Source organism: Ctenopharyngodon idella, chromosome 21 (genome assembly GCF_019924925.1).
Source record: "Ctenopharyngodon idella isolate HZGC_01 chromosome 21, HZGC01, whole genome shotgun sequence".
Lineage (NCBI taxonomy): Eukaryota > Metazoa > Chordata > Actinopteri > Cypriniformes > Xenocyprididae > Ctenopharyngodon > Ctenopharyngodon idella.
The window spans coordinates 10,787,269-10,802,255 of NC_067240.1; the positions used below are offsets into that span (position 1 = coordinate 10,787,269).

The 14,987-nt window shown below is 37.7% G+C and overlaps 1 protein-coding gene across 1 annotated transcript in view; it reads left to right on the plus strand.

Annotated features, from left to right (window-relative positions):
- The first annotated feature begins 32 nt into the window (after positions 1-32).
- Positions 33-14,987, plus strand: part of atp2a2b (ATPase sarcoplasmic/endoplasmic reticulum Ca2+ transporting 2b) — a 35,048-nt gene continuing 20,093 nt past the window's right edge. Inside the window, exons 1-5 of the mRNA XM_051877484.1 lie at positions 33-672; positions 1,108-1,125; positions 1,218-1,300; positions 4,338-4,442; positions 8,270-8,408. Of these exons, the coding sequence (XP_051733444.1) occupies positions 555-672; positions 1,108-1,125; positions 1,218-1,300; positions 4,338-4,442; positions 8,270-8,408 (463 nt within the window). The 5' untranslated portion in view covers positions 33-554. The remainder of the gene's footprint in view (positions 673-1,107; positions 1,126-1,217; positions 1,301-4,337; positions 4,443-8,269; positions 8,409-14,987) is intronic.

Genomic DNA, 14,987 nt, shown 5'->3' on the forward strand with positions numbered 1-14,987 from the left:
CAGTGACGTGACGAAGAAAAGTCAAAGGAAGAAACGGGATTTCCGGAGTCCGGGCAGCCAATGAACGCATTCCACATGCGGACAGCGAGAGCTTTGCATGCGGATCAGGAGAGCGGCGGAACGGAGACACGCGATTGGTGCTGATGGTGCTAGAGCTGCGAACACCGGCAGTGTGCTGCGATTCAAGGGAATGAGCCAAGGATAGATCTGAAATACTATTTTAGGGTTATTTAACACATCATAAGGACACTAGGACTCCCATCAGGCATCGAAACATTTTAAGATCAAGAACAACTAGCGAGTTCACGATGTCTGTTGCGTAATTTTTGGTTGAATAAGTCCGGTTTAATAACTTTTCTTCTAATTAAACGCCCGAACTAAAAAGTTAAAATTGGCGATCATCGCGTGCTGTTTATCTTAAGTCACTACGGTTGTTTTTGGATCAAGTTTTTCGTGGATCCGAAGATCCTCTGAGTCAGGACTGAAGGCTTTGAAGAAGCCCGTTTTTGGGGGGTTGCGAGTCTGTTCATAATCAGCGTGTCCGTCCGTCCACGATGGAGAACGCACACACGAAAACCGTGGAGGAAGTTTACAGCTATTTCTCCGTGAATGAAAGCACTGGGCTCGGCCTGGAGCAAGTGAAACGGCAGCGGGAGAAATGGGGACCGAACGGTGAGTGAGCGAACGTGGCCCGGCTAATGCTAACAGAGAGAGTGGGATTGGCAGTACACTAGAAAGCAGATAGGTTTAGGTTATTTCGCAATGTTGCTCGAGCTCAAGAGGGTGGTTAGGCCCGTACAAGAGCGGGCGCACATGCGGCGATATTCATTTCATCAGCCGGCATGTGTCCGAAATGAAGGAGCGTGACGTCACTGCTGCTCGCCACCAGCGAGTACTCTTATTTTACACATTTGGCCAGAAACCAGTTTTGTAAATATAAACAACCTGTTTTTTTGTTGTTGTTGTTGTTTTAAATATCAATATTGTCTTTTTCTGTAAAGCATAAATGATGTAGAGGATTTTTTTTTATTGCAGTACATGAGCTTTAAGGCTCTAATGTTATCTTTCTCTTTATCTCCATGCTGTGAATCTTTGGCTGTCTCACAGAATTGCCTGCGGAAGAGGGTAATCCTTTGTCATGTATTCTTTTAACGACTCTTTTTATGCATTTCACGCCTTGGTCTTTATTATCATGTATTCACATGCTTATTTTTCAGGAAAATCACTGTGGGAGTTGGTGGTGGAACAATTTGAGGATCTTTTAGTGAGGATTCTTCTCCTGGCAGCTTGCATATCTTTTGTAAGTACCTCAATTCAGTATTATTTGAATACAGTACCTGTTTAGCTATTCACATGATCATTTTCCCCAGTTTTATCTGGATTAGATAAAATAGGGTTAAGATTCAACCTTATCATTGTGCAGAGTACAATATAGTTAGCATCTACTGGAAGAGCAATTTAGCACAACTTGTAATTAATGTTAAAGGGTTAGTTTGCCCCAAAAATGAAGAAAAGGGAAAAAAAAAAAAAAAGTCGTCAGTTACTCTCCCTTGTGTCGTTCCAAACCCGTAAGACGTTCATTCATCTTCGAAACACAAATTAAGATATTTTAATGAAATCTGAGAGATTTCTGTCCCTCCATTGACAGTCCATGCAACTACCACTTTGACGCTTCAAAAGTTCATAAAGAGGTCGTAAAACTAATCCATATGAATTGAACGGTTTAGTCCAAATTTTCTGAAGAGACACGATTGCTTTACTTGATGAACAGATTGAATTTAGGCTTATATTCACATATAAACATGCATCAACTCGCAAATCAAGTGTGATAAACGGAAGCTCAAGCATGTTTGCTTGACGTGCTAGAACCAGTGAGGTTCATTCTCATGTGTTACGCTGCACGTTTGAGCTTTCACAAGATGATGAACGAAAGTCTTACAGTTTGGAATGACAAAAGGGTGAGTAATTGATGACAGAATTTTCATTTTTGGATGAACTAACCCTTTAAGTAACATGGTTCTCAAAGAAAATGGTTTGTATGTTTCTTCTCCAATGAGGGGAAAAAAAAAAAAAAAAAAAGCTTTGGCTGTCACCAAGTGACATGTAAACTAAACCGGTCTGGAACAACATATTTTAGTGGACCAGAGCAGCAGAATTCCCCTCACCACTCACCCAAAAAGACAACCTGAAGTTTTCTGTAATTTCCGCTCCAGTTCCACTCCTGGTTTTCCACTGGGTCAACACTCAAATATAATAATATAGCATATAGCATTATGGCCTTGTAGAATAGCAATTTTTATTTAGATTTATTTGACTTCTTTTTGGTTCATTAAAAATTGTAGTGGTAAATGTTAATCTCTGCATGACTTTTTAAAGATCGAGATGCAGTGGGTAATGAGTACTATGCTGAAGGTGTCTGAGTGCTTTATAAATGCTCTGCATGATATTTTGATCATGTTACAATATGCTGTCATCAGGCGACAAGGCGATGATGTACAGTGGTTCACTCAGTGGTTCATTTATGCTGTCTGGAGTCTTTACAACATGTCTGTTTGGATAATGTTTCATCGCTGGAATGGGAGGCATGGTGCAAGTCCGAGAGGGCTTAAAGAGCTCTTACTGAGAACATGGTGTAAAATACCCTGGTTAGGTTACTGCGTTAAACCGACTTTATCCACTTCCATTGTATGGATCTGTGGGTTTGCTGAAAAGTCATTGTTTGTTGCATCAACATTGAGGATTATTATTATTACAGCATGCTTGTTTACATGACAAATATATAAAAAGAGGGGGGAAAAAGGATGTTTCTCAAACGGCTGCTCATTCCTCATCTTCTCATCTGGCGACCAGTGTTGTGGACAAGTCTTACTGGCAACAGGGAAGGTTGTTGTCCCTGTGTATTGTTTAAGATCTGTCTTAGGCCCCATTTACACCTGGCTATATACAGGTCTAAACAGGGTCCAAACCTGTTATGCTTGCCCTCACTACCTCTAATAGAGATGCATTAACTTGCTCTTATTCCCACAAGGCAAGGGTGTTATTCAATCAACACAGTACATCCTATCAGGACTAAGCACAGCAACTGGAATTTACAACCACAGCTCTTTCCACAAGAGCCCTTTATAATTGAAGTCAGAATGGATTTGAGTGGCATCTCATTTAATTGAATTTTGAGCAAGACGAAGCCATTGTGCTTTGCACCCTTTAACATTCAGAAGTCATCATTTTACCAGAAATAACATTTCATTTCTGTATTTTGTCATAAGTTTAATTAAGCCGCTATTAACGTAGAACATTTGTAGCATGACCTACAGTTGATTGTTGATCGTAAGATTGTTTAAATGTTTTGGAAAGAAATCTTATGCTCACCAGGGCTGCATTTGTTTGATCAAATCTACACTAAAAACATTAGTTTTATGAAATATTTACTGTCAGTTTTGATCAATTTAATGCCTCCTTACTGAAACAAAAAAACGTATGCCAAACTTATGCCTTATGTCTGTGATTAGCCTAATTGAGCCTAGTTTGTCTCGGTGAACTAGCTTAGGAACATAGCGTATCATCAGAATGATGGCAAAAAGCCGCAAAGGAAACCTGTTGTACATCGAACAGAATTCAAGCTTGTCCCCTCTGGGGAGGAAAAAAACAGGACGTTACAGAAACAAAATATTCCATAGACTGTATAGGGAATAGAAAGCTTCTTGCCTCACTAGAATATGTGGGTTGGTGTTAAAATACTCGCTTCGGTTTTATGCACTGTACATTGCTTATGTTGGCTTGTTAGTGATGTTTGCTAAGATAAGTATCGCTGTTACTGTTACATTTTTGCACACAACGCGTTGTGCGCAGGTGTTATGATGTTCTTGAATTGGCTAGCGAGACCTCTTGTGTGGCCCAGGTACGTTTAAGCCCTTAGAGTGTAGACTGAAGAAAGCTGGTCTGTCTTAATTGGATCATAATACATAAAGGTCTCAGTGCTTCAGTATTCATGGGACCATGTCTGGACAATGTCAAGCATGCCTGTAAGTTTACATGGCTGGCTTGTTAAGTACGTTGTCTCGGTTATGCCACCTAGTAGCGGCGTGCATTAAGTATAGTCATTGTTGTGCAGTTGCTGACAACAGTCAGTTTTGACACCTGGCACACAGCCACAACTCCTGCCAAGATATAGAGGCATGCTCTGGTAAAGAAAAAAAAAAAAAAAAGTAAAATATGACACACTAAAATGTCTTCCTTGGAACACTCCTCTGTGTTATTCAGTCATTTGATAATGGCTGTTTGATCAACATGAAATCCTAAATTAAGAAGTATTTGTTTTTTCTGTTTTTCTTTTATAGGTACTGGCCTGGTTTGAAGAGGGAGAGGAGACCATTACAGCGTTTGTGGAGCCTTTTGTAATATTGCTAATTCTTATAGCCAACGCCATTGTAGGTGTCTGGCAGGTAAGTTTGAACTTCTTTTGTTTTCAGCTTTGCTTTATTTTATAATGTATTTCTGAACACCAAGTGGAAATACAGTTGATTTTTGCATATGGATGTGCTCTGCCAGATGTTTATGAACAACAATCTTTAATGTTGTATGAGAGCAAAACTGCTGTTCTACTGTTCATAAGTTTGGGATCGGTAAGATTTATTTTTTGTTTAGAAAGAAATTTATACTTTTATTCAGCAAGGACGTGTTGATCAAAGGTGACAAGACATTTATAAAGTCAAATAAAAGCTGTTTTTTATATATATGTTACACAATATTACTGTATTTTTGCTCAAATAAATACTGCCTTGGTGACAGTGGTATAACTTTTGAAGAGTATTCATAATGAGCTTTATAGCTTTACATCTACTGTCCTCCAGTACCAGCTGTTTCTGACAGCCGTTTTCCGCTGATAGTTTGCATGTGCCTTGTAACAAGGCCAGGTTTTAAGTTTTTATTTAGACACTTTTTTTTTTTTTTTATATATATATATTGTGAATGTAGTTTTTCTTCTAAAGTGTAGTTAGCCTTGTTATGAAAATGAAAACATGTGGCCATTTTTTTTCCCTGCCCTTTTCTAAAGATAGTCCCACTGTCCCAGTGGAATCCAGCATAGAGCCAAGACCCTATTTTCTCCAGCACCTCTCAGCGGCCCTGAAACCATGTCCCAGATTTCTCTCTATCATTTTATTTTGGTCACCATTCATTACCCAGACTGCCTGAGAATCCTCAGCCTTGTCTCCTGCTAGTAGTTTTCTACTTCTTCAAATGGTCTCCTTAAAGGGCACAGCAGCAGCACAGTGTTGAATGCCTTGGGCTATAGTTTTGCAGATAATAGTGAATATAAATGGAAATATTTCTTTAAAGACCCTATGAAATCTGAAAACTGAGCCCTGGATTTAGAGTTTTTGGTAGCTCTGAGGTATCTATACAATAATGTATTCTTATCTATTGCAGACAAATGCAATTTAATCAATAATTTAATGCACTTCTCTTTTCTATGAAAATCCACCCTTTTTTTTGTTAAATGCTTCACTCTTCAAAAGTTTGGGGTCAGTAGGATTTTTGTTTTGAAATAAATTAATACTTTTATTCAGCAATGGTACATTAAATTGATCAGAAGTGAGAGTAAACATTTGTAATGTTACAAATGATTTCTAATTCAAAAAAATACTGTATATTAAAACAGAAAAGAGTTATTTTAAATTGTAATAATATTTCACAGTATTACTGTTTTTACTGGATTTGATTTAAAAAAAAAAAAAAAAAAAAAAAAATATTCAGCCTTAGTGAGTATGAAACTTCTGTCAAAAACTTTTTTTAAAAAATCTTGCCAACCCCAAGGAATTAAACGGTACTGTTGTACTTTTTTATAGCTTTTGACTTATTTTTTTCTTGCTTATCTTTGGCTTGTTTAAACAGAGTCCAATGAATCCTTCTTTATTTAGTAGGAATTGTGTTAACAAAGAAATGAGAACTGCACTCATCATATCAGCCATTTTGTGAGGTTGTCTTCATACAGTTTTGGCTCACAGGTGGCCTACAAGTGTTCCCATTACAATTCCTCATAGCTCATTCCCACTTTTTTGGTGAATTGCATCCCTAGTGGCGGGTGTGACGTGAGGGGCAAGAGGACTAATTATCCTCTGGTTCATACGGCCACTTTTTCAATCAGAGAGGAGAGTAAGCAGTTGCTAGCTCAGGGCAAACTTCATTTCAGAGAGCACCGGTCCATGCACCAGCTCTAGTAGATTTACAGGCCCATTAAACATTCACGGGAATGTTTCTCAGCAACCAATACATACTGAAGTATGGTGGTACAAAGGTAGTATTACCTGTTGAGTATACAGTACTGTTCAAATGTTTGGGGTCAGTATTTTGTTTTTTAAAGATATTAATCTAACTAAGCAAGGATGCATTAAATTGTTCAAAAGTGACACTAAAGGCATTTATACTGTTATAAAAGATTTCTATTTTACATAAATGCTGTTCTTTTGAACTTTCTATTCATCAAAAAATTATTTAAAAAAATTAAAGGGTTAGTTTTTCTGTCATTTCAAATTCTGTCATTAATTACTCACCCTCATGTCGTTCCAAACCCGTAAGACCTTTGTTCATCTTCGGAACACACATTAAGGTATTTTTGATGAAATCTGTGAGCTTTCTGGCCTCCAGTAGATTGGAGCAATGTTATTACTACTTTCAAGGCCCAGAAAGGTAGTAAAGACATCGTTAAAATAGTCCACATTTAAACAGTGGTTCAACCTTAATGGTATGAAGTGATGAGAATACTTTTTGCATGCACAAAACAAAAATAACGACTTTGTTCAACAATTTCTTCTCTTCCGTGTCAGTCTCCTACGCTGTAAACACAGTGCAGCGCTTCCAGGATCTACGTCAGAACGCCAGCTCAGTTGGTCCTGTTTCAATTAACTCATAGCTGGGATCAGATACCAAATAGGTCATTGCAGAATCACACATAAGTTCTTACTATCAAATAAAGATCCTCTGCTGTGCTTCTCATGCCAGTGTCAAGTATCTCTTAAATATATTTTATTAAATTGCTCAGGTTTAAGTTCTTTTATGAAAATTATTTTACTCTGCAAACACAGTCAACCCTGAATCCATTTTAGTTTTTATCTAAAACAAATTTTAGAAACCTTATATAAGCTTTTAATTAGCTCTTTTATAGTTTTCAACTTGTTACATGCAATGAAAATAGCCAAGGAAGCTGGCAACACCAACCAACCAACCAACCAACAAGGAATTTGTCTTAGACGGTTTGTTTTCATTGCCACTTAGACTTGTTTGAGCACTTATAAAATTAATGAAATACGTTTCATTAATTATTGCACTGACTTTGTATTTTGGCAATTGTTTTAATCCAAATCTAAAGTTTGGCAGAGCACGTTCTGTTGAAAAAGACTCCATACTTGAAACAAGTGTGTTTTTTAGGACAATATGCTCTGCTTCTTCAGTGATGTCTGAATCAAAAGACAAAGTTAGACTGGCCTTCCTCCTTTCAGTTCTGCTCAGATTAACTGTGAAATGAAAATCGCGAGGCATCAAATCGTGTGACTTTTTATCTGACTTTTTCCGCCCTCTCTACTTCATTTCTCATCATTAACATAATGCACAGGAGTCATTTCTGTCAACCTTTTAGCTATCTGAAATTTTATCACTGAATGTACAGCACTGTGGTTAGAATACGCATTAACTGCTGCTACGCATTAGCAGCAGTTAATAATGCCAGTATTTTATTCAAAAGTAGTCTTCTATTGAGAAGCGATGCTGACTTGCCTTTTGTGGCATGTGTATTTATAGCTTATTGCCTTAAATGTCTTGACCACAACCCACCCCCCTTCGTTTGTCCGAGTCCGGGCATAAAACTGGTTTTTTGCCCTTAGGCACGCCAGTTTTGTTTGTTTGACATAAGACTTTGTGTTCCCATCATGCAAGAGAAACCACAGGAAGTATGCTGCCAAATGCTCTGCCAAGCAGGCTACCACTATTAGTAAGTGTGTCTCTTGGGATTAATCATGCTGGAAGCAAAAGGTCACTTTAAATACAATGTTTAACTTAAGAATAAGGAGGTCAGCATCAAAGGGAGTTTCCCTTCAGTCATATCCAATGGTACCTCAGTCATCAAGACAAAAATTCTCAGTGAGGTGAGCCAATTTAGCCCTGGATTGTTTTACTGTCTCTGGGATATGCCGTTGATATGCCAGTTCTTTTTATGCCTGCTATGATGTCCCAGAAATATGAAAATGTCTAATTTCTATTCATGTTCTGCTTGCAGGAGAGAAACGCAGAAAATGCCATTGAGGCCCTCAAGGAGTACGAGCCCGAGATGGGCAAAGTCTATCGCCAGGACAGGAAGACTGTACAGAGGATCAAAGCCAGAGACATTGTACCCGGGGACATTGTGGAAGTTGCCGGTAAGAATTTACTGTTTAAAAAATTCAGCCTGTGTGAACAGAATTTTTTACCAGCAGTGGAAACTAATCAGCAACAGGTGTAAAGCAGCCAGTGCCATCATCCAGGTGGTACTGCTGTTGTGTGAACAGGTTGGTTTCTCAGTGGTTTAGGCTTACAGTGACACTCTTTCTGAACCTTTGTGTGTGATCACACGGTTGCCTTGGGAGAGATCACGTTACATGGGTTTCGCACTAAAGACTTTACTGGAGAGTACAAATTAGAGCTCTGCTGGTACTTCAAGAAAACAGCGAATTAACTAATTGCTCTGTCAAGTTTTCTTTGCCGCAAATTAATTTTTTTAATAAATGGATGTCATCACTTTATTGCTTGAGGAATGAGAGCTAATGATACGTTTTTGTTATGTGTTCCCTGTGCTTTTTTCTTGGTGAAACTCAAATACCACATGAGTCACAAATTTCTGTAGCATTGATGTGTTTCCTATTGAAACAGGAAGTTGTTGGAGTGGTACATATTAGACTTGTTATTATTTTTTTTTTTTTTGCTTGTATGGAATTTAATAATTTTCAAAGTTTGTGTATGTATGTATGTATGTATATGTATATATATATATATATATATATATATATATATATATTATATATAATATATACACACACACACACACAAACATATATATATATATATATATATATATATATATATATATAATATATATATATATAATATACACACACGCACAACTGTTCAAAAGTTCGAGATCGGTAAGATTTTTTTTGTTTTGTGTTTTTTAAGAAGTCTCTCTTGCTTACCGAGGCTGCATTTATTTGATCAAAATTACAGAAATAGTAATATTGTGAAATATTATAACAGTTTAAAATAACTGTTTTCTATTTTAATATTTTTTTAAAATGTAATTAATTTTTCAATCAGGATTAATTTTTTCAGGATTATTTGATTAACAGAAACTTAAAAAAAACATTTATTTGAAATAGAAGTGTTTTGTAACATTATAAATGTCTTTACTGTCACTTTTGATCAATTTAATGCATGAGTCACTTTAAAAAAAACTTAATGTAAAATCTTACATAAATCATTAAATAAACCGTGGATATATATTTAAAGACTTTTAAAAAAAAAAATCAAAAACCATTTGCAACCATTATTTGTTTGGAAAAGGAAATCTAGTATGAGATTATTTGCTACTTTTTCTATTCAAAGGTGGAATTTATAATTTAGTTGCAGGGAATGTTCTCATTCTAGAAAGTATTTTATTTGTGTAATGCATGATGATTCATAATTTTTTTTTAAATCCATTTTCCTTGAAGAGAATGACTGTTAAAGTCATGTACTTTGTAATTTGGTTAACTTTTAGAGTTCCCACGTGAATTCATCTGAATAGGGATTATCAGGAGTGCCCCTTGCTCTATATTGCTTCACGTAACGCCACGTCTCTTTGCTCACTGGAATAGATCACTAGGCTCTTCTTTATTGCTTCACTGGGTTTTATACATTCATTGGCTGTTAACACTGCTAGACTCTTTCAGCCAGTGTGAAAGTGGCAGTCCACTGTGACCAAACACTTCATCATAAGTGCCCTTAACTTGTTTTCATTTTTGGCTCAGGACCGGCACACACTGTTTGCATTGCGTGCATGTGTAACCTTTTTATTACCTTGTGTATCCGTGCTGAGGTGTGTGCTCACCGGCTTCAGGTGGAGTTAGATAGCTGCTTAGTCACGGTGAGATGAAACAGGCAGCGCTGAGAGGTGAGCCACATGGTACAGCAGAGCCGCCATCAGCAGGATGGGGATTGGAGGAGCCGCCGTTTTCGCGGCTCTGACTAATACCCTGCGGTAATGCAACCAGGTGAGTCTACCTGTTACATAACCTGTGAGGGCTGCCTAAACAGACGGGTCCTGCAAATTTAAATGTTCCACTTACAATGCCTCTGTGTGGGTGGTGGAGTTGCTAAGGATACATCTAAGGGCATACGCGCATTAGGCACAGTTGCCTTGTACCAAGCCTGAACGTGATTCTCCCCACTCCCCTCTGGCCTGCACTCACATTGCACTCAACGTTCCAGGCCGGAGCACGCTTATGTCATTAGGATGGAACTTTCTGTTTGGAAGAAAAGCGCTTACGTTAATAGACTGTCTAATAGATTTATCACTTATGCTGTGCAGCGATTTTCACTTAATTGTACTGCATGTATCAGAAGATTATGACAGCTGACATTAATGGAGGAATTTGCAGCTTTACTCACAAATTACTAAGATTTTGCCTGAAAAGGTTTTAGAATTTTTATTATGTTAATTTAAAAAATGTTGTATAATATTACTTGCTGTGTTTGTTTGTAGGGCTGCACAATTTATCGTACGATACGAAAAATAACATTGGCTGCAAAGGCTGCGATTTATTTATTTATTTATTTATTTATTTATTATTTATTTTTTTTTATGTGCAGCTTGTCAATGAAGTATAGCTCCAAGTGCTAATCCATCTGAAAGCACTGCGAGTTTGAGTCACTTATAATGTACTTTTGAAAAAGCAACACGCGTCAAACATTTTTCCAGACACGAGAAGCATTTATTAACATCTTGTCCAACAAAAGACAACATTTAATAACATGTTTTTACTCCAAACTCACTTCATAACGACAGTTGAGCATCCTTCTATGAGATTATATAGCAGTCATGTGTTTATTAGTCATGTTTAATCAATCAAAGCGTTTCAATCTTCCGTTTATTCAGCTACAGCGATATGATACATGTTATCTTCTTCTGCAGCAGGGCATATTTGGAGTTTCTGTGCAAGAGCGCCCTCTGGCTTTCAGATGGAGAAGCATTTACTACTGATCACAGAGCCGTACATCGCATGCAGTTTAATTGCGATAAATCATGCAGCCCTATTTGTTTGTTTGCTTGGTTTTAATTGTATTTATGTACTTATGTATTTTTGCCATGAAAATAGCCTCAGATGCTGACATGGCATTAAATAAAATTATACTGTACTGTACTGTACTCGCAAACTACAATTCCTAATCATCAATAAGGTGAGAACCAGATGCATTATAAACCTAAATATACTTTAATTAACTGAAAAGTGTACCATCCAAGTAGTAATAGAAGATGGTTGTTGTCGTATTGATGAGAGTAGCGCACAAGCCCACCTCTTAAAGCGGGCCAGGGCATGGTTCACCATACCGTGCCCGGGCAATCACAGTAGTCAAATGAACCAGACTTTGGGAGTCAAACGTGCTCCAGCATGGTACAGGGACCACACGTACCCAGAGTGAGTACACCCTAAGAGATGATATTATGGGAAGTAAATTAAGAAGATTCTTTTGCAGAAGCTGGAACAAGGCTCAAGACAAAAAATGACAAGGCTTTTAGCAGCCAAATTCATTTTTTTTTTTTTTCTCTCCATAATAACAAAACTCCAAGAATGTGTATTTTTATTTTTATTTTTTCTTGAACTTAATTATTTAACTGAAGTATGCATAACAGTAACAATTCGTGGTTCATTTCGAATTGGACATAACTAAAAAAAATGACTCAGTTGCGGACAAATAATGGCTCTGAACGATTCACTGAGTGAGTCTGATTCAAACCGCTGACTCGCATGAATTCAAGGGCTATTTCGCAAATCTTTTTGACTGACTCATTTAAAAGCACCAGTATTCATGTTTTTTTTTTTTTTTTTTTTCTTCCTCCACGGCTCAGGCTGCGTTCGTAGTTGCATGCAGAAAGCATGGTTGTGCACTCTAACAAGACGGTGTTTGTCAACTTCATGTGCTTCCATATGCAGGTTTTCCGACTGTTGCCAATGGTGGCTATATTTTAAATGATGTGGGTTGATCGGTTTAGATAGTGCTGTAGAGTGACGCAGGACAACTGTTTCATTTGATGTTGCAGTCAGAGATGGAGAGAGAAAGAACTGCATTCCTTTTTGTCTTGTGAAGGACAGAGGGAGGTCATAGAGGGGTCTGATTCTCTAAAACTCCTATATAGGAGGAATAAAGCTGGGTAAATGGATTTAGGTTAACCCTTCTTGCATGGAGGAAAACAGTGTAGCAGGAAGATGGTGGTGAAGGGAGTGAAGAAAAACAAAGAGGGAGGTGACTGCAGGGGGGAAAGAGTCTCGTGAGTGGAATGTTAAGTGTCTGTCTAGAGGCAGCAGCTGTGCAACCTCGCCGTCAAGCGACACCAGAGCTCACAGCTGATCTCGCATGAATCTTCAGCATCCACGTGCATCCTCCAGCCTCTGCTGGGAGGTCGACAAACTGCCCTTCAGCAGATGGTGCAGTGATGTTTGAAAAGCGATGCTCCCCTGCTCCCTGATGAGGTCTGCATGACGTATCTTTAATCAGACCCGCAGGGTTTGGAATGTGACGCAACCGCATGACGCAGGGAAATAAATGTTTACACGCCCTTTAAAAGTTACTTTTCAGTCAGACTGAGGCAATAATTTGTTTTTGTTTTTTTTGTTTTTAATTTTTTAAATCAATTTTAAGAAGTCGAACTAACAGTCCTAGATGATGTAGCTCATTTCGTCCAGCTTGTACACTACCGTTTAAAAGTTTGGGGTCAGTACAGTGTTGTTTTTAATTAATACTTTAGTTTAGCAAGGACTTTCTATTCATCAAAGAATCCTGAAAAAAATGCATCAGGTCTCCACTAAAATATTAACCAGTACAAGTTTCTTGAGCACCAAATCAGCATATTAGAATGATTTCTGAAGGGTCATGTGACACTGAAAACTGGAGTAAATTATACCTCAAATCCCAAGCAATCTGAGAACAGTGACAGCTGATCTAACTCCTAGCACAGCAGCGCTAAGCTCCCATCCCTTTGTCCCGTTACCCTGTCAAAGGCTGTGTCAGCTTGCTAAATTGGTTAAATAGCAATAGATTGCATGTACATTTATATCTTTGCATTTTTATTTCCCCCTACCTTAGCTCTTTAGAAGGTGAGTCATAAACTTGTCCTTGTAGCTGCTTTTGTTTCACTTCACTCTCATAGAATAATGACTTTGCAGGGCTTTGCTGAAGATGACAGCCTCTCAAATCTCTACGTTATTACCACAGTCTTTCATATATCTGCCGGCTGATAGCATGTAAAATGATGCTATCATGAAACATCTGATCTGTTGGGCCGTTGGGTCATCTCCTGTCATCTGCAGACCAGCGGCGGTAATTGACCGCTCAGCTGTGCACATCTCCTCTTTCAAAATGCAGTAAAAGCTCTTTATTTCTGAGCACTTAGTGGATTTTGAGTCTTCAATCTTCAAGTTGCCTTCCTTTTTTTCTTCCTAATTTTTTCAAATCTGATTCTAACCGCTTTTGAAGGTGGTTTGAAATGCGATTCCAATCAGATTTTTACAGACGTGTCTCAGTCTGGATGCTCTGGCTGCTCAAATCAGATTTCATATCGTCTTTTGCATCACTCTTAACGCGACACACAACAATAACGTCAAAGCTGGTGACGGAAATGCCAAAAAGTTACTCATACAGTATGCAAACGGTATATTGGCTATGACTAAATATATTGTGATGTTCCCAGTTTCTCAAGTTGTGGTGCACTGCAACTCAACAGTGAGCATATTAGTTTTGAAGGGTACATGGGTACGCCTACATCATTACCAAAGCAGCCCATGTAGATAGGTTGGTTATGTCTGGACACCCAAATCTTATTTGATTACTTTAAATTAATCATGTGGACAGTCTGGGGGAAGAAAAAAAAAAAAAAAAAAAAAAAAATCTAATTTGCCTGCTGTCTGAATGTAGCCTAAACATTCCTTAAATCAAGATATTTGTTATATAAAGTATGTCAATTACTTGAAGCAATAATTGCATAAGATGTTTTCATAGATTGTATCTTGAATCAGGGTTGCCAAGTTGTTGTTGTTTCCTGCGGCTTAAAGGTTTGACATTTAATAACTTATGTTTGTACTGAAATATGTGTTCTATCCAATTCATATTCTACCAATTATAAAACTCTGCTAGTTTTTATTTATGAAAATGGACTTTGATTACTACTGTAGTACTGTCATTTGAAATTGTGTGTGATGCATAACAGTGACTGTAAAATATGTATTTTAGGTATGGAAGTGGTATTTTGAATTTTGGTATTTAAGCTAGATTTGATTGGGAATTTGGCTGGTTTTGTTACACAGATCTGGCAACCCTCTCTTAAATATACATGTTTTACTACACTGGCAGAATTTCTTCTAGTTTTTAACGAGAACTAAAATGTATGAAATCTAATATATATTTTCACATTGTCAATATCAACCCCTGAATTAATCACATTGAGGTGATGCCTTAACACTTTTTCTCTGTTTGAGGGTATGTTTTTGCAACAATGATGTACTGAAAATGGAAAAGTTATTCCTTTGTGTTTAAGTACAGATGGCGGCGTTGTCAAAACGATCCCCCTTCACACGTATCCGCAAAAAACGACTAAAAACGCTGTATTATGCTGACAGGCCAGCAGTTGGCGTTAGGGCTGCACAATTAATCGAATTTCTAATCGCGATTATGATTACGGATGCCACGATTTCGTAATCGTACAAAGGCGT